The sequence below is a fragment of the Penicillium taxi genome (genome assembly GCF_028828555.1).
Source record: "Penicillium taxi strain IBT 34144 chromosome Unknown utg000004l_segment0_segment0, whole genome shotgun sequence".
NCBI lineage: Eukaryota > Fungi > Ascomycota > Eurotiomycetes > Eurotiales > Aspergillaceae > Penicillium > Penicillium taxi.
This window is the reverse complement of record NW_026643206.1, coordinates 4,429,991-4,448,107: the sequence shown is the minus strand read 5'-3', so window position 1 is coordinate 4,448,107 and position 18,117 is coordinate 4,429,991. Positions and strand designations below refer to the sequence as shown.

Sequence of the window (18,117 nt, the reverse complement as noted above, 5' to 3'; positions counted from 1 at the left end):
ATGCAGGGACGTATCTAGAAGGGGTTCAACCGTATCTACTCCGGTTGATAGATACCCAACTCAAACGTAAAATCTAGACTCTACTACCTATTCTATTAGTATAATTTATTTCGTCCTCCCCGATGGGTTACCTTGATTTGATTCCTACGAACCCCCTGCTGCAAAGAACATACGGAATGCATAATTCATTGCCGAGTCCGAGACTATTGGAAAATAGCTGCGGGCACCGACGTCGATCAGTCAATCTCCCTACCTTTTGCTTCTTGACCTACTTCGCTGATTGGTATATTGTAGCCCCCTCATTTTATCCTCTTTTTATTCTATCTATTTTATTTTGTATTTTTCCATCAATTTACATTTACTTCGCTATATTTCCCATATTTCCCGTATTTTCCCATATTAAATTATAATACGAAAGGTGTCACTGACAGCAGCCTCGTTCCCCCTCTTCATCTTATGCAAGCCACTTTCAGCCTAAAAAAAATAGTCCCAAGAGGAACTCTAGTACTTCCTTTTTCTGCCTTTGCCTTTTAGGTCCTTTTTTGCTTTTATTTTATTTTTCCCTCTTTGCTACTCCCGTACTTTCGGAAAGAAGGGGAAACATCCCCTCCCGAGGTCCCTTTAACGTGATCTACGGAGTATATATCATTCCCAAGGTTTTACTAGTCAATCTGCACTTCTTATTCTATCTAGTTATCGGAGATTCCTCATCTAGTTCAATTATCTTTGTGGCTTTTGCCCAGGTGCTCTATTTCAATACCTCATTTCATGTTCATTCTAGGCCTTATCTTATAGGTACAAGCCCTATAAAGGGAAATGTAGGTATCAAGCCAACCTTGGAAGGAGCACATGACCTGGAGAAAAACAAAACAATGATGACTTCCTTGAATCTTACCATTCGACTAGATATTTGGAAGAGGGATATACAACCTTGGAAAGGAAAACAAGGAGATCAAAATCCTACTATCCGGTATAGTTCACCGTTTCTTCGCCTTCATTTCTTCTTCATTTCATTTTCTTTCCTTTTTTCTTTCCTTCCCTTTTTGGTCTCTACAGCTGCAGCCAATGCCGGAACGTGGGTCTGGATCAAGACACAAGAGGTAAGGCGTGGGCAGGGCTTTGACATTGAATGCACCTGCAACCTGCACCTTGATCCTAGCTCGATGATCGACCGCCATGCAATAAATGGCCCTGGGAGGAGAAAGACATGCGCGGCTATGAGAAACCCTGCTGTCATGATCTGGAAATCTCCCGCTGATCGATGCAGCCTATTTTCTGACTCCTCCAATAGCAGATCTCTCTGCCCTGGGGTTATAAGCTTGGAAACCTCCTCTTGTGGCCTGAGCCCTGCCTTGGATGACGACTGGATCTTGACCCTTTTTTCCCTTATCCATTCAAATAGTCACCATACATTACACACTCACATACGGACACATAAACACACATACACCTACATACGCCGCATTCACTCACCTACTTTTCCTTCTTTTTGCCCCTTCCCTTCTCTTTCCTCACTCTCCCCCTGCTCTGCTGACGGCTCTTTCAAGCCTTTATTTTACTTGGTATCTATTCGCCAGAGATAATGCTGCCTTCAAGTGCAGAGACGAGAGCTTGTGGTCCTCTTTTTTGAAAGAGTTGATGTGAAACTGAAGAATTCGATTCTAAATTCTAACTATCACAATTTGCCTCTCGTGGGCTCCCTGGTCGTTGCCTGAAACCCGATGCAACCCCTCGTGCTTCACCCACTGAGCCTCACCACCACCCAGTTCGGACAGCCCCGGTTCAGCTCGGGCCCAGAGCGCCGGCTGTTGAACCGATCCTGGTCGTCCAATGCTCGAGGGCGTAGCCCTAGGGCTTCTTTCACCCGTCAATCTATGTCTGATTCTCCGACAGAAGAGCCCTCGGTGACACCCAGGGAATCCAATCCTGTAGGTTACCCACCAGCTTCGTCTCCAGTTGTAACACCAGCTGGTGAAAATACCACTCCTACTTCTATTTCAATTTCCCATCCATACAGCGTTTCTGGTCGCTCTCAGCTGCTTGTAGGGTTGAATGACCCTCCATCGGCAACTCTTCCACTGAGATATGGCGAACAAGCCCCTCCAGTATTTGTGGGCTCCCCTAGACTTCCACCCGCAGCACCCCAATATCCACTTCCTGCATTAGACCCATCTTTACCGAGCCCAGTGAGCCGATCTTTAACTCAGAAATCGACACGGCGCACCAAGGCTCATGTGGCTTCTGCCTGCGTTAACTGCAAAAAGAAGCACTTGGGATGTGATCCAGCACGTCCATGTCGACGATGTGTGCTCTCTGGCAAGGCCGTAAGTTTATCAATCTCAGGCTCGATCGAGCTATAGCCTATTATGAAGCTAACTATTACAAAGTCCTCCTGCGTGGATGTCACGCACAAGAAGAGAGGCCGACCACCTTTGAAAGCGGAGGATTCCTCTCTGCGCTCTTACACAACGCACGTAGACAATCCAGCTGTGCCCGCTGAATCCCACTCATCTACCGCAGCACAGAGGACTTCTTTACATCGAACGACATCTTCCCGGGAACTTCGGCCCATGACCGATCTCCACGCAGCAGGGGACCCTGGTGGCGCATCAGGTATGCGAGTTCCCCAAGGACAACTACGGCACCGATGGTCTGCATCTGTCTTTCCTCTCACTCGTCCCATGGAATATTCTCAGCATATTCAGGCGCCAGCAGGCCGCCGACCATACACTTCATCCGGACCTCCTTCTTATCCACCTCTAGCACCCCCACCTCATGCATTTGTTACAATTACAAATGGGTATAATCCACCACTTCCGACAACAGCTGTGCCTCCTGGAATGGAAAGACGATATGCACCATATGCTACCTCTGCCTTACCCCTACCAACCTCGCCACCACACGTGCCTACGGGCGTGCCCTATCTACCATACGAGACTCCTTCCAATCCTATTCATCACCCTATGCACGACCCTCGAATTTCTGGACCCCGTGATCCGTATGTAGAATCACCAGTGAGACTTCCACCGATACACCAGGCAACTGCCAGTCCCGGACCTCCAGGACCCCCACTACCTGGACAAGTTCCATCTTCACACCAACCTCCATCTCATCACCATGCTCACAGGCTGAGCGACCCATACCCTGCCAATTGGACATCTTTTGGGCGAGAACAGGGTCCTCGGCACCATCGGTCAGAAAGCATCCTGCAGCGGCCATCCACCTCGATTTTCTCCCATTCTACCGGGCACCAACGCTCAGTATCAACAACGGATCCATCACTATTAGATCCGGTCCCACGACATCTTGGCCCAGTTGATCTGTCCCCTTCTATTACTCAGGGCCACTCACCCACAGTGACAACCCGTCCCGCTCCACCAAACGATCCTGAAAGGGATGAATCAAGACCTGTCAAGAGGCGAAAAATGGCCTTGGATGACATGGTCAATGGATGAAACTTACCGTCGATCTTGATTTCCGTCCCTTCCTGAGGATTATTCCCATCTCAACTGCCCTGGCGGCCTCCTTGTACTGTATAATTCACAAACTCTCGTAGCAGGGTCTACAGGGACTGATACCCCTTTCAATACGGCGCTTCGTTTGCTCTTTCGGTCTCATCAGAATTTAGTCTTGCGTTCGATACAGTTCATTCCTTTGTCTTTTCATTTACTTGAGCACTTCCAACACCGTGCGTCTCATCTCCATCCAGACTGCAGTGACCTTATCTGTTCATGTTTGTTAGTTTTCGTCTCTCGTTGCATTCGTCAGATCTGCTTGCATTATCGCTTTTTTTTTGCTGTCGTGGAGGACATTTTATTCTGTTTGTTCTTGGTACCGGTTCTTTCCTTTTCTCGCGAGTACCCCCTATAGTTATGCAGCTTTTGACTGGGAAGACTTGGCACGGCGTTTTTCGCGGAATGGAAAATAGGGGAAAGGTCGCTTTTACTTTGATTTTTTTGTTTGTGTTTTGTCGCTTTGGATTTGGATTTGGGTTTGGGCTTGACAAATATCCTTAGGCAGGTCAAGATGTTTTCATGAAGCTGATATTGTAATCATGATCAAAAGCACTTTGGACGCTCCAGGTAGTTATACTAAGCTTCGGACCTGGCAATTGACTATATTGAACATTTCCATTGAATGATAACTAATACTGAAAGTTCATAATACACATCAGACATGAGCTCGGGATTAATAAAGCTAAAATTATACGAGTGCAGTTGATGTTCGAACGGAGTATCGCACCGCTACCCAATATAAAAAAGATTAGAGGAAGAGCCATTGCCCAAAGCGCTGGACTTTCTCAAAAACGCCCTTCCGATCAGGTTCCTCGACGTCCTCAGGTCTATGATTATCATCATCACCGCCATCATACCGATCAGTCCTTAGATCCATCTCAGCCGTGCGAACAAATCTGGTCCTTTTGATAAGTTTCCAAGCGACGAACATGATGAACATGATAGGGAGCTCGATGTAATACGACACGAAGTCCACGCCCTGGAAGTAAGGGCTAAAGCAGCTCCATCCTTGGACGAGGATTAGGACTAAGTTTAGACCTGCGGCAATTATGGGGCCATAGGGGTATGTCCAGTTTTTGAAGGGGAGGAGGTGCTCTAGACCCTGTGCGCGGATTGCGCTGCGGAAGCGGAGGGAGGCGATGCAGATGCAGATCCAGGAGAGCTGGTTAGAGACACCGACAATGCTGTGTAAGTTGTTAGATAATGATTTTCATATAAAACCACACCTGGGTATGTAAAGGGTCAAGGTGTAACATACTTCTGTAGCCATGACCACAATTGGCCAGCGCCGATGTAGCTTGCGCCGAAGCACAAGCCACTAATCACCGAGGTGGCGAGGACTGCGATCCAAGGGATATGGAAACGATTCAGATTGCCAAAAAAGCGGGGTGCGTAGCCGTCTACTGCGAGGGAGTAAAGAAGGCGTGAGCCAGCAAAAAGAGCATGGTTTGATGCTGAGATGACAGAAGTCATGATTACGGCGTTGATGAAGCTGCCGGCCACATTGCTACCGACTTCTTGAAAGACGATGGTGAATGGACTTGTGGCAGTGGTTTTCTCCGAAAGACCTGGGTAGGTGTAGGGGACATTTAGGCCAACCATGAGAATGGAGAGCATGTAGAAAAGCACGATTCGCCAGAAGACGTTGCGGACGACTCTGGGCATTGTCTTTGCTGGGTTTTTAGTCTCTCCTGCTGTAATGGCGATTGACTCTGTTCCACCGCTGGTTGGAAAGTCAGTTCAAGATTTTATATAAGTGTTCAGGAGAGTCAATGAAGCGAAACCTACAAGGCAAATGAAGCTGTGACGAATACCGATGCAAATCCACCGATGCCACCCACAAAAGGCGCTTCTCCGAGGTTGAAATACTTGCCACCAATGTATTCATGGCTAGTGTTAGCACCGCAGTTGACAACAATACCGATAATGATAAAGATCTGGAGAGGTCAGTAAATGAGCACGGTGTGATTTGAGATGAATTGCGAGACATACGATGATTGTAATGACTTTGAGTAAACTCAGCCAGTATTCAACCTATGATTCAGTGAGCCAATTAAACCCCTATTCTTGCATAGAAGAATAAAAACATACCTCGCCGTAAACACGGACGGAAAGCATATTCAGCGCAATAACAACAATCAAAAAGATCAAGCTAATAGCCCACCCTGGAAAATTATCGGTCCAATATTGCAGCAGAAGCTGCAAAGCAATGATATCCGAAGCTGTAGAGACAGCATCATTGAACCAATAATTCCAGGTCAAAGCAAAGCCCAAAGCATCGTCGACAAAGCGACTATAAAAATAGGATCAGGTCAGCATTCATAATTTCCAATATAGGGCAATATCATGCTCCAAGGCGACGGACGTACCCAGCAAATGTACAAAAGGATCCAGCAATGGGAATGAAAGAAGACATCTCACCCAAACATAGCATTGTCACAAAGACGATACCACCACAGATGGCATAGGCTATCAGCATTGACGCAGGTCCGCCTGTAGCGAGGGACTTTCCTGAACCCAGGAATAAACCAGTGCCAATTGTACCGCCAATGGCGATCATTTGCACTTGCCGGCCACTCAGCTTTCTGGCTAGCCTGTCTCCATTCACCAGTGGATGAATGGAGTGGACATCGTGAGCGAAGTCATTTTGTGGGTACTTCTCAGGGTCGGACATGGCGACCTGAATCCTCCCCTAAAGAATGTATGTAGCAAGAATAGCAGAGGAATTGAGCTGTTATTTAGTTAGATACCTAGGTATGAGCTTTCGGCCCAGTTAGGGCTTACTTCTGCCTTGCATAGACTTACCTACTCGAAGTGATCTGGTAGCACGTGATTCTACCCCAGACTAATAGAAACCCACCATGAACTCACGTCCGGAATCTGCTATGCTCATGCTTTAATATCAAAATCTGCGATGTGAAATGTACCAAATTTTCCACATGATGCGATGGCGTGCTTGCATACCCAATAACGCAACATAAAATAGTAGGGAAGGTAGTATTGAGAACTTGCCATTACGAAAGATAATCCTTCGAGGCCCACTTTTCAAAGTTTGTTGTTGCCCCAGAGTTCGATCGTGTATGTAAGAGGATTAGTCAGATGATCTTGAAACTAACTACCAAATAACTAAATAGCTAATCTAATAACGTGAAATAGTACCAAATCTAAATGACGCATATAATTGTTCGTTGAAATATATAAAAACATAAAATAATATACTCTATGTGATAGCAGAACGGCCGGAAAACACATGATAGGCATGGAAATTTGATTGCTTTTAAGAGTCCTCGCTAGTGTATGATCAGAAAATATATAAGATGCCCGGCACATGCACATTAGCCCAGCAAGCCACTTGCCAGCGCCTCCAGGTCGCCCAGAGTCTCGATCTGAGGCGCAGCCTTCTTGTTTCTTTTTGGATGTTCATCGCTGTCGCTGTCGTCCTGTTTGGCGAATGAGACACGCGCCTTTTTGGTGGGGCGCGGTGCTTCGGGCTCGGATCCATCATCCGAGTCCGAGTGAAAGCCAAGGTCCACCATAGGTATGTATGGTAGCTGCGCACCGTGCTCCTCCTCTGCCTCCTCGTCGATAAGAGCACGCTCGCGAGCCTTGCGCTTCTCCTTCTTCTCGCGGCGCTTCTCGCGGACAAGCTCCTTATCGTCGAGATCGGCGGCACGTACGCGCTCCGTCTCTTCGACCAAGAAGCGTTCGCGTTGTGTGCTGGCGTCGCCGCGAGCCTTGAACGTCTCCTCGTCTTCCATCTCGTACACCTCGTGGGCGTTGCCCTCGTCGTCGTAGATAAGCTTTGTACCCTTGCCCTTGAACTTGAGTAGCTTCTTCTTAGACTTTAGTAGCTTCTCGCGGCGCTTCGAGTCGATGATCAGCGGCGCTTGGCCGTCGATATGGACAACCTTGACTGCTGGTTGTTCCTCGCTTGAGTCGTCAGAATCGGAAGAGACTTCGCCTAGCTCGGCGTCTCCGGCCTCGAATCGACGCTTGACGGACAGGAAGTCGGCATCCTCGTCAGCGTCCTCTCCAGCACCAGCACCGGTACCAGTAGCAACCATTGTGCCATCGTCGTTGATGAGTTTAGAGTAGTGCTCAGCCAGCACGTCTTGGTTTCGTCTCTCGAACATGCGGTCGTAGCGGGTGCGTACTTGGTTCTCATCCTTCTTCTCCTTCTTGGGCGCATCGGCGTCCGAATCCTCCTCACCACTAGATAGATGCGCCATCTTCCACGAGGCATTCTTGCGCTCCTTGGTGTCGTCTCCCTTGATGAACTTGATGCGAGGGGCACCGGGGAGACCCAAGCTGGCTGCGAAATCCTCCAACGCGAGCTCTTTGATGTTAAAAATCTCCTTATCTTTTTGCACGTAGACTGACTTGGCGTAGGAGATGAAAGCTTTTTGACCAAGGTATTTCAACTCTGGGTCCTTAAAGCACATATTTTGTAGCTGATGCTTAATAGTCTGTTGCTTTGCTGTCTTAATATTGATTCGTTCGATGGGGACTTTCTTCTGCTCGAGTCGATTCAACATGCCCTTCTCCTCGCTGGGATCCAAGAATAGTACCGCACGACCAACTCGCTCATATCGGGCTGTTCGTCCGACGCGGTGAATGTATGTCTCGGCATCTTCAGGGCAATCCATCTGGATGACCCAGTCTACAGCGGGGAAGTCGAGACCACGCGCGGCAACGTCAGTAGCGAAGAGCACTGAGTGCTCAGACTTGGAGAATTTGGTGGTAATGTCAAGTCGACCGCCCTGCTTTTGGCGGCCGTGCAAATGCATCAGCGGAATACCTGGTTGGAGGTGGCGCAACGATTCGTACACGAACCGAACCTGTTTTCCAGATGACATGAATACCACGGTCTTGGATTTGAGATTACTGCGAATGAAACTCCACAGGGTATCGAGTTTTTCAGCGAGAGGTGTAATAACATAATGTTGCTTGAGGGTCGCTGGTGTTGCGGCGGCAGCGGCTTCGTGAACAGAGACATACTCTGGGTCCTGTAGACTCAAACGAGCCAAATCGGAGATCTTCTTCGTTTGCGTGGCACTGAACAGCATGGTCTGGCGCTCCTTGGGAAGGTGGTCAATGATGGCATCTATTGTCTTCTGGAAGCCCATATCCAAAATTCTATCCGCTTCGTCCATCACCAACAGCTGCAAGTTGTGTGTCTCAAACATAGCTGTTTGATCCAGATGCTGAAGCATACGGCCGGGTGTGCAAACTAAGATGTTCATGCGTCCCAGTCGATCTTGTTCCTCGCGCAGACTCTTTCCGCCGATGACCAAACCAGCAGAAAAGCCATGGTACCGACCAACTTTGCGTAAAACTTCGAAGATCTGAATCGCTAGTTCTCGAGTTGGAGATAGAATGAGCGCACCCAAGCCATCGTGTTCGGTCCACTGCTTGCGGTACAGGTTTTCGAGAGTGGGGACAATGAAGGCGAGAGTCTTGCCGCTGCCGGTCTTTGCAGCACCGAGGATATCGCGACCCTTGAGGGCATGGGTGATGGCACGCGATTGAATGTCGGTCAGGGTTTTGAAATGAGAGGCTGCCAACCCACGCGCAGTGGGATCGGAGAGCGGTAGATCGGAGAAGTTCTTGACAGAATCTTTGAGGTCGAGGTCTTCAACACGCTGAACGAGGGTAGAAAGTTCCTCAACACCTCGCTTGCGTTTCAGCGTTCTGCCAGAATCATTAATTTTCTTCGGTCCTTTCTTATGAAATCCATGAGCAGGGGCCATGATTGCTGTAGTAAAAGTTGCCTGGTCGTCGAAATCGAAATCAAAAACCCGCGTTTCTCCAACTTTTTTTTTTTGATGACTCAGCACCCGATAAGAATGTCTATCCACATTTACCAGCTCTTATCTCTTGTTCGCGCAGCTCTCTTCTTCTGCGCAGCTTCAGAATGGCTGACGAGGACCAAGATATTTTCGACTCACTCGAGCGTGAGGCTTCAGAATTCACAAAGGTACATACTTCAATGTCTCTAACAACGCCCAGACCTCTTGCTAATTCGTTTCTCCAGGATGCGGAAATCGATCGCATTCGCAAAGCGTTCTCTCTCGATGCGTAGGCAGCCTGCCCCACAATCCTAGGGTTTACTGACAATGGCATCCGTATAGCTACGCAGTGCTAGATTTACAGCCTGGTGTTTCTGAAAAGGACATCAAAGTTCAATACCGCAAGAAGTCCCTTCTCATTCATCCTGATAAAACTAAGAACCCCGCCGCACCTGATGCATTCGATCGATTGAAGAAAGCACAGACAGCCTTGCTAGACGAGAAGCAGCGCACATACCTGGATGAGTGCATCTCAGATGCCCGACGATTGCTCATTCGCGAGCACAAGTACACGATCGATTCACCCGAGGTTTACACCGAAGACTTCAAGGTTGAGTGGCGCGAGAAGACTATCAAGGTCTTACTTGAAGAGGAAGCTCGTCGTCGACGACAAGCTAAAGTGCGCATGCAGGAAGAAGGTCGCGAGAAGCAAAAGGAAGAAGAAGAAATGGATGCGCGCAAGCGTAAGCGCGAGCACGAGAAGAATTGGGAAGACACTCGTGATGAGCGCATCGGCAGCTGGCGAGAGTTTCAAAAGGGACGCAAGCCTGTTGACGATGAAAAGAAAAAGAAGAAGAAGAAACCGAAGATGTTGGGATAATTTCTTTCGTTTCTTCTTTCGGTTCTTTTTAGCCGTTGTCTGCTTGATTGTGCTGCCAAAAGCTCTCCACTTCGTTCATGGGATCTACGCAAGCACAAATCCAGCTTGCCAAGTTTGGGTCGACTACGCAGATCGAATAAATGGGTGCTTTTTACCTGGTGGAGTTAGCAATGATACCCATCATATTCAATGTTCCTATCGTGTGCTTACTAGTTTACCACTCTTAGAATGGTGTAGTAGCTCTTTATTTACCCTATGGGACACTAGGTTGACATTTTTAAGTCTTCGATTCAACAAATAAATACTGGAAGGATGACCGTCTACTCCTTAGCACTTGCCCTCACCTTCTGCACTCTTTCATTGATATCCACGTACTTCTTTGCTACCTGCTTCATTCCATTTTGCAGAATTGCCCCATCGGCAGCTCCGAGAGACCAGACTGCACCCATAGAGAACCATCTCTCTAAGAGATCCATACGAGAATTGAGACCACCGATTCCAACCGGTTTGCCCACCTTATTAGCCGCCTCGATGACCTTGACCACCGAATCTAGGTAGACCGGCTCATCATACTGTTCTGGGATTCCCAAATCGCTGCATAGATCATAAGAGCCAACCAAGACGCCGTCAACGCCTTCAATTGCTAAAATCTCTTCTACCAGCTCCACAGCACTAGTAGTCTCAATCATAGGAATCAACATCGACTCTTTGTTCAACACTTCATTCTGTATCAACGTTGGCACATGCTGGAAATTGTTGATAGCCAGCTGATTCGTGCAGCCACGAATGCCCAACGGCGTATACTTGGCGTATTTCACCAAATCCCGCACCTCCTGCACAGTTTCGATGTGAGGAATCACCACGGCCGAAGCACCCGCGTCGAGAATGCGACTGATGTGCCAGTGAGATTTGGAAGGGGAGCGCACTACGGGTGAGATGCCGACATAGTTGCACGCTAGAATGAGCTGCGACACGGCGGGCATGTCTAGCGAGGAATGCTCCATGTCTATGAATAGGCCGTGGAAGCCAGCCATCTTGGCCATCATGGCTATTTCATTGTTGGCCACGTATCTGATGCACATGAGAGGAGTGATTTCTCCGCTCAGAGTCCGAGTCCGGAAGGGATTTTGGATCGAGTATGCTGTGCATGCTAGGGATGTCATGATGAAGAGAATGAATAAAAAACGACAGACCTGAGTACATTGAAATGCATTTATAGCGGGGTTTTGTACTTTGTACAGAAGAAGGAAGTGTCAAAACATCATCCGACGAATCGAATAAGGGTTAGATTTGCTCATCTTTATGACTTATTAGCCTTTGAATTGAATTATAGAGCGAGTACTCAAGATGAGTACTAGTATTTCTAGATCAAATCTAAGATTATGTATGATCAGTTAACAACTGCTATATATATCGTCCCTATATCGGAGTTTCTTTCATCCATGAGTATCTATGAAATTCCACCCAAATAAGCCACAACAAACTCCGAAGTATGCTGTAAGCTCCCAATCTGACAGAATAACATTCAATTCCATTCTATAACCTCTATCTAACTCCCATAATATCATTACATATTAGATCAATTGACAAAAAAAAACATCACTTATTATCAGCATTCCCCACCTAGAAATAGGATTAGATCGTTCTCCCCGGTCAAACCCACCCGCCCCGCTCCAATCTCAATTGATCCAACACTTCTCCCAACACACACAATGGTCGAGCAAGTCATACCGGATGGACATCCTGCATTGCTAGCCCACCGGGAAACGCGGTCCACGCATGCGCAGGACCATTTGCGCCCCTTTGCACCGGTATCAGGCCAACGCGGGGTCGACGACGCCCCCGCTGTATATACCACACACGCGACAGATCAGCAACAGCAAAATGGCGAACAACCAGACGAGCCCATCCCTGCATTACCCATTGTGATCGCGCGCATCCACGCTCGCGTGCAGGCTTTCCTGGCCGAGTCGCACCCGCCCGGCTCACTGCTCGCCGCCGTACAGCAGCAAACTCGCACTTCGCTGGAAGTTGTTGCAACTGCGTTGCAGCGGTATAAGATTTCAGAGCTTTCGCTGTCATATAATGGTGGAAAGGACTGTCTTGTTTTGTTGATTCTGTTCTTGGCGGGATTGCATCCGTATACGAATCATGAACAGACAGAAAAAGGGACGTCAGAATCAGAATCAGAATTAGAATCAGAATCACCCGTTATACCATCCATCTACGCTCTCCCGCCAGATCCTTTCCCCGCCGTCGAAGACTTCGTTCTCACCTCCGCAGAAGCCTATCACCTCTCCATCACTAAATATACCACCGCACCACCAACTTCCACGCTCCGCTCCAGCTTCGAAGATTACCTGGCGCTACACCCGGGGATCAAAGCGATATTCGTGGGTACGCGCCGAACCGACCCGCACGGTGCGCAATTGACGCATTTCGACCGTACCGATCACGGGTGGCCGGATTTCATGCGCATACACCCCGTCATTGACTGGCAATATACGGAGATCTGGTCTTTCATTCGACATCTAGGGTTGACGTACTGCTCGCTCTATGATGATGGGTACACCAGTCTTGGTGGGACGTCAGATACTCTTCCGAACCCGCGGCTACAGAAAGGGGAGGGTTATTTGCCGGCTTATGAGTTGACGCATGCTTTGGAAGAGAGACTTGGGCGTAACTGATGGTGGACTTGTATAGATCATTCTCATTCTAGCTTTTTTCCATAGATCAATTACTGGAATTTATTTTCGAATATTGGTTGTTTTCGGTAAATGAAATTAGCAAATAGAGTGAGAAGAGCAAGCATTAAACCTATATAAGATTTGCTGAACACTACATTGGTGGTGACAACGCGTCCTGCACAAAGGGCTCGAAGTCACTCCGCAGCTCCAACACAGCTCCTCAAGGGTCTTTCAGTTGCCCAGAAGTACAATTGAGGAGTCCCTACTCTCAGTCAAGGTCTCAACTTACGGCGCATCAGTATCATCAATGTATCGCATTACCCTGCTGCGGGAACATGTACCATATAGAGATAGTTCTGACTGATGCCACATCTTGAATGGCATAACGAAAATAGGTCGATTATGGGATGCTAGGGGAAGAATATAAGGGTGAAATTACCTAATTTAATGGAATAGGGCGAGATATGGAGTTCCAATCGGACTTACGTCTCTTCTGGAGTAAGAAGACTTCCTTACGGGGACGTCATCCAAGGTTGCAGAGTTCTATAGAGTGGTAATTCCGGTGTTAGCCTATCCATCATGAATAATTGGAGTGAAAAGACAAGTGATTTTCATTTTTGAAATGTTGATATTGAACTAAGCTATTGAAATCTTGGGGACAACTTAACTTCTGCGAGCTCAAAAACATAAAAAAATGGAAATAAAGAATCTGGGTAAGAGGAACTTGGGTAAGAAAGCATGCAGTCAATGACATTCGATAAGCCAAGCTGGGAACAGCATCCGAAAAGCTGGATAACAAAAGCTGGATAATAGAACCGCCTAGACGGATATTTTTGGCAGATGTAAGCGGAAATATCGAGATACTCGACATTGATAAGGACATTTGGCGCATTGCTCTGTGTTCTGGTCTTTGTATTCTAGTCTCTGTGTTCTGAATCCTCTTTGTTCTGAATCCTCTGTGTTCTGAATCCTCTGTGTTCTGAATACTCTGTATTCTGGAGTCTCTGTGTTCGGGAGTCTGATGGGTTATCAAGTTTTTTTGGTGTATTGTTAACTTGCGAGCCAATGTTTTCGGGGGTATGTGATTTTCATCTTGTTTTTGTGCGTTTCATAAAAGTTGTTCACTCAAAGAAAAACGGCGTTCGCAAAAGGAAAAAAAGACAAAGCATACCAGGCACGTTCTTAGATATCTGGGGATCCAAGAGAACGAACACGCAGTCCGAGAGAACGAACACGCTGTCCGCCACAGAAGCGATCCCCGAGAGCAACGCTGTCTTCGAGGGGTCGGAGAGGACGACTTTGGCTAGCATCATAAACCTCCGAGGCCCGGCGGGTTGACTGGGTGCGGCGAGGAAAGATGCAACCAGGAGTTGGGTATTGCTGGTCATAATTGGTGTTTTGGACGATATGGCTGAAGGCCCTCACGGAGTTTTCGTTCTTGCCGATAGTACCCTTGACAACCTTGCTAACAGCCTCCACGACCTGCTCCTTGACGCCCTCGCCGGAGGACTCATCGGTTTCGCCCGAAGCAGAAATAGACTCACGCAGGTTGGATGGGCGCTTTGGGTGGCTGTGCTTGTGAGCTTGCACCGACGGCGACATAGAGGACTCGGGAGTCCAATCAGAGCGCACACTGGTGCCCACAGCCGGCGACGTGGTATCGGGGGTTTGCCCCGAAAGCTCAGCGTGCACGTAATTCGGCGCAGGGGTGAAAATATCCCGAGAGTATTGAGGAGCAGGGGAAAATGACCGATGGGCCTGTTGCGAAGTATTTTGTGAGCTGCGGTCAGGTGACAAGGTCACCGACTGGCTGTATTCATATGCCCGGAAATCGCGGCGCTGGGCATTTTCCGCCTTCAAAAGCTTCTGCTCGCGGGTATCGGCGAAGCGAAGAGAAAGTCGAGCAACGCCTCGCTCGTCCAAGCCCTTAGCACCTTCATGGTGGAAGCTGTTAATTGCCTCCTCTGCCAATTCCCGATTTGCGAACCTGCATAAGTAGGTCAGCAAACTGTATGTGCCTCTCTAAATACGTCAGGTGAACTTACTTAGCGAAACCGACCTCCTTGCTCACACCGTTTTCATTGCGGCTAATCTTGACAGACACTACCGGGAAGGGATAGAAATATTCTGCAAGGTTCTTTGCGAGAGTTAGTATCTTCAATAATAAAAGAATCAAATAACTTACGGATTCCATCCACCAATGCGGAATGTTAGTGCAATAGATGTTTGTTGAAGTCAGATCTGCCAGGGCGGCCAACCGGTCATTGCGAGACTTTTGGGCAAAGCTAGCCTGATATCCTGCCCAAGTGAATGCGCGAATTGCGTTATCGCAAGCAAAAAAGTTTTCGAACATCACAAAACCAAATCTGATATTCCCTGTTAGCATGGAAAAAGTGTCGAATAGGGAAGGATGAAACGAACCCTTTGCACTGATTATTTGTGTAGTCAATGATAGCCTTGCAATTGACGATTGTACCGAAGCGTGAAGCATAGGCAAGCAGAAGGTGATCTGTGGTCTCAGGCCGGAAACCACGGATGTACACGTTAGTACCACCCTCCCGATTTTCGAGTGAGCTCGACAAATCCGGACGACGCGACCAAATGGCTCGGACGGCATTAGGGATGGCCGGCTCGCGATCAACAATTTCCTGCATATCCCTCACGACATAGCCGTCAGGAGTGAGTACGTGCTGCCAGCGGCTTGGACGTTGATAATGAGGCTGCTGGTTCTGGGGATATCCACCGTAAGATCCATTGGGGATGTTATTGTGACCACCTACAGCTGATTCGTAGCGCTGATGCTGGTGGTAGCCAGCATGGGTTCCGGGTGCGTAGAAATCATAATATTGGCTGTACTGATATGGGACACGGGCGTCCTGGGGATAACCATAGGCAGTCTGATGTTCGAACTGACCATACCACACATGTTGCTGAGGGGTCCAAGGAGTCCAAGGAACCTGAGTATAGACGTTCTGCTGGGGGCTCTGCTGAGAGCGCATAGAGACCTGACGAGGGTCAGTAGGGCTACTCACCTCGCCTTGAGCCTGGTCAGCTCGACGGTGAGCCTCGTCAGCCCGGAGTCGAGCCACCTCGTCGGCTCGGTGTCGAGCCTGGTCAAAGGGGAGCGGGTCCCCACTAAAATTACCCTGGGCTTGGTCAGCTTGGCGAGCCTCGTCAGCTCGGAGTCGAGCTATCTCGTCGGCTCGGCGTCGAGCCTGGTCAAACCCGAGACTCGAGTCTCCGTTAAAATCGCCCATTGCGAAACCTAAAGTTGATGTCAGCCATATGTTCTATATTACGGGAGGGGCAGACATGAGCGGTCAGATGAAACAAGGCCATACCTCCACGTCTCTCGGACTGAAAACCCCAAGAGACAAAACAGTTGATAAAACTGGTTGGCGGTCAGATATGGACCTGTGGTCTGCTAAGAGAGTTAGCTCATGATGGTGATAAAGGGGGTAAACCTAATAAAAACATCATAATTGGTAACTTACAGAAACAAACTAAAAAACCTTGTGGAAATAAGATCTGTCAAAAGACGTGATGCTTTTGAAGTAAAGAGGGGGAAGAAAACTAAGAAACAAAATGTTTCGAACTTATGGAGAAGGGTAGAAATTCTTGCGTAAACAATTCGGGAGTATGAGTAAACCTTTGGGAAAGAAATAAGGGGGAAAGGGGATGGGAAAAGTAGAAGAGGTGAAGGAAGAAGAGGAAAAGAAGAATAGAAATGTGGGAGGAGTCGCGCTATAAACCCTCAGCACCACTAGTGTGGGCAGAACAGTCCTCCGCCTCGTTCTTCTTATGCTGACTCAATGATTAAAGGTCAGCAGGAGTAGTGAGTGACTCCACTACTTGTCGAAGCACAAGTATTATCCTTCCTCTGCAATCGTTATTGACAAGTACAATAGTCAAGAATGATAGGAGCCATTGAAGCCACTGAGGCAATTGAGGCAATTGAGCATTAATTGAGCATTGATTGAAGCTGGTAGAGAGAATTGTAATACTTATTGAGACTTGTCATGTAACCACTTGTAAACGATAGAGAAGTCCTTCCCACGGTATTCAGCCTCCACTGCATTATAGACTTCACCCGCTTTGATTCCTAGGGCTAGTGAAGTACCAGATTGTTCTGCAGCAGCGAGGGCAAGACGGAGGTCTTTCTTCATCAGACCAACACCAAATCCACCCTCGTATCCACGTGATGCGGGCGCAGTCTCGACAACACCCGGTACGGGATTATTGACCTCTGAAGGCCAGCAACGCCCAGTAGATGAATTGATCAACTCAGCTAATGCTGTAGGTTTCAATCCCAGTCTCATACCCAAGTTCATGGCCTCGGCCGTTGCAATGTTGTTGATTGCTAACATGTAGTTGTTCGCCAGCTTGCCTGAAACGCCAGAGCCCGGTTCACCGAGGTACCATGCCTTCTTACCCATGAATGATAATATACCGCGGATACGTTCGATCAGCTGGTCTGATTCTGAGAAAGCACCAAACATGAAGGACAATGTTCCTGCTCGAGCACCGACGACGCCCCCGGACACAGGAGCATCGACAAATTGACCAGCCTGGATCGTGTGGATCTCGTTTGCTATACCCTTTGATGTATCGGGGTCAATCGTTGAGGTATCAATAAACAAACGCTCCTGGTCAAGGGCTGGGAGCTCGCCACCCTTCAAGATAGACTGATACACGTCAATGACATGCTGGGGTTCAGGAAGACTAGTAATCATAACAGTCTATCAGATTCCAATAGGGAAGTTTAAAGTCAGTGGCTGAACAGATGTGACCAACATTACATCGATCCCTACATGGACAATTCAATCAGACCAATGATCATACTCACCGATTTCTCTGCAACCTCACGCGCGTTCTTCGCGACCTCAACGCGTGTGATACCAGCACTTGTACTATGTGTAGCCTCTCGAGCCTCTGTCACGAAGCTCCGAACGGCCTCCTCATTGACATCGCGCACAATCAAGGTGTCTTCAGCAGGGATCTTGGCACGAAGGTTCTTGGCCATTTGATAGCCTGACATGATGTTAACCGTGATTCTGACTGGCATAGGTCCTTTCTCGACTCTACCCACCCATCTGTCCCAGTCCAACGAAGCCCCATGTTGCGTTGCGTTGAAACGTCGAGGAAAAGGCTCGTACAGAGCTTAGATGGGAGTTGGCATAGCGTCGGACGATCATGTGGGGCCGAGCGGCTATGGCGTATGAAGATACGGATATGATACTCATAGT

General features: G+C 48.2%; 8 protein-coding genes across 8 annotated transcripts; 3 read left to right on the top strand and 5 right to left on the bottom strand.

Moving 5' to 3' along the window:
* Positions 1-1,721: 1,721 nt before the first annotated feature.
* Positions 1,722-3,455, top strand: sclB (uncharacterized protein; the record flags this gene model as incomplete). The annotated part of the gene is made up of 2 exons (XM_057209176.1): positions 1,722-2,324; positions 2,388-3,455. 2 exons carry the CDS (start codon positions 1,722-1,724, stop codon positions 3,453-3,455), a joined length of 1,671 nt encoding a protein of 556 aa, XP_057062950.1.
* An 808-nt stretch (positions 3,456-4,263) lies between these two features.
* N7495_006524 (amino acid permease) lies at positions 4,264-6,189 on the bottom strand (the record flags this gene model as incomplete). Its single annotated transcript, XM_057209175.1, has 6 exons — positions 4,264-4,699; positions 4,774-5,238; positions 5,304-5,452; positions 5,508-5,549; positions 5,607-5,808; positions 5,885-6,189. 6 exons carry the CDS (start codon positions 6,187-6,189, stop codon positions 4,264-4,266), a joined length of 1,599 nt encoding a protein of 532 aa, XP_057062949.1.
* Positions 6,190-6,850: 661 nt separating this feature from the next.
* On the bottom strand, positions 6,851-9,265 carry dbp4 (RNA-dependent ATPase HCA4; the record flags this gene model as incomplete). The annotated part of the gene is made up of 1 exon (XM_057209174.1): positions 6,851-9,265. The coding sequence occupies one exon, from the start codon at positions 9,263-9,265 to the stop codon at positions 6,851-6,853; it is 2,415 nt and encodes an 804-aa protein (XP_057062948.1).
* Positions 9,266-9,429: 164 nt separating this feature from the next.
* On the top strand, positions 9,430-10,184 carry N7495_006522 (uncharacterized protein; the record flags this gene model as incomplete). Its single annotated transcript, XM_057209173.1, has 2 exons — positions 9,430-9,593; positions 9,647-10,184. The coding sequence occupies 2 exons, from the start codon at positions 9,430-9,432 to the stop codon at positions 10,182-10,184; spliced, it is 702 nt and encodes a 233-aa protein (XP_057062947.1).
* Positions 10,185-10,504: 320 nt separating this feature from the next.
* N7495_006521 (HpcH/HpaI aldolase family protein) lies at positions 10,505-11,347 on the bottom strand (the record flags this gene model as incomplete). The annotated part of the gene is made up of 1 exon (XM_057209172.1): positions 10,505-11,347. One exon carries the CDS (start codon positions 11,345-11,347, stop codon positions 10,505-10,507), a length of 843 nt encoding a protein of 280 aa, XP_057062946.1.
* A 549-nt stretch (positions 11,348-11,896) lies between these two features.
* N7495_006520 (FAD synthase) lies at positions 11,897-12,871 on the top strand (the record flags this gene model as incomplete). Its single annotated transcript, XM_057209171.1, has 1 exon — positions 11,897-12,871. One exon carries the CDS (start codon positions 11,897-11,899, stop codon positions 12,869-12,871), a length of 975 nt encoding a protein of 324 aa, XP_057062945.1.
* Positions 12,872-14,053: 1,182 nt separating this feature from the next.
* Positions 14,054-16,128, bottom strand: N7495_006519 (uncharacterized protein; the record flags this gene model as incomplete). The annotated part of the gene is made up of 4 exons (XM_057209170.1): positions 14,054-14,858; positions 14,917-15,008; positions 15,057-15,237; positions 15,293-16,128. 4 exons carry the CDS (start codon positions 16,126-16,128, stop codon positions 14,054-14,056), a joined length of 1,914 nt encoding a protein of 637 aa, XP_057062944.1.
* A 747-nt stretch (positions 16,129-16,875) lies between these two features.
* Positions 16,876-18,066, bottom strand: N7495_006518 (uncharacterized protein; the record flags this gene model as incomplete). Its single annotated transcript, XM_057209169.1, has 3 exons — positions 16,876-17,610; positions 17,718-17,902; positions 17,961-18,066. The coding sequence occupies 3 exons, from the start codon at positions 18,064-18,066 to the stop codon at positions 16,876-16,878; spliced, it is 1,026 nt and encodes a 341-aa protein (XP_057062943.1).
* Between the last annotated feature and the right edge of the window lie 51 nt (positions 18,067-18,117).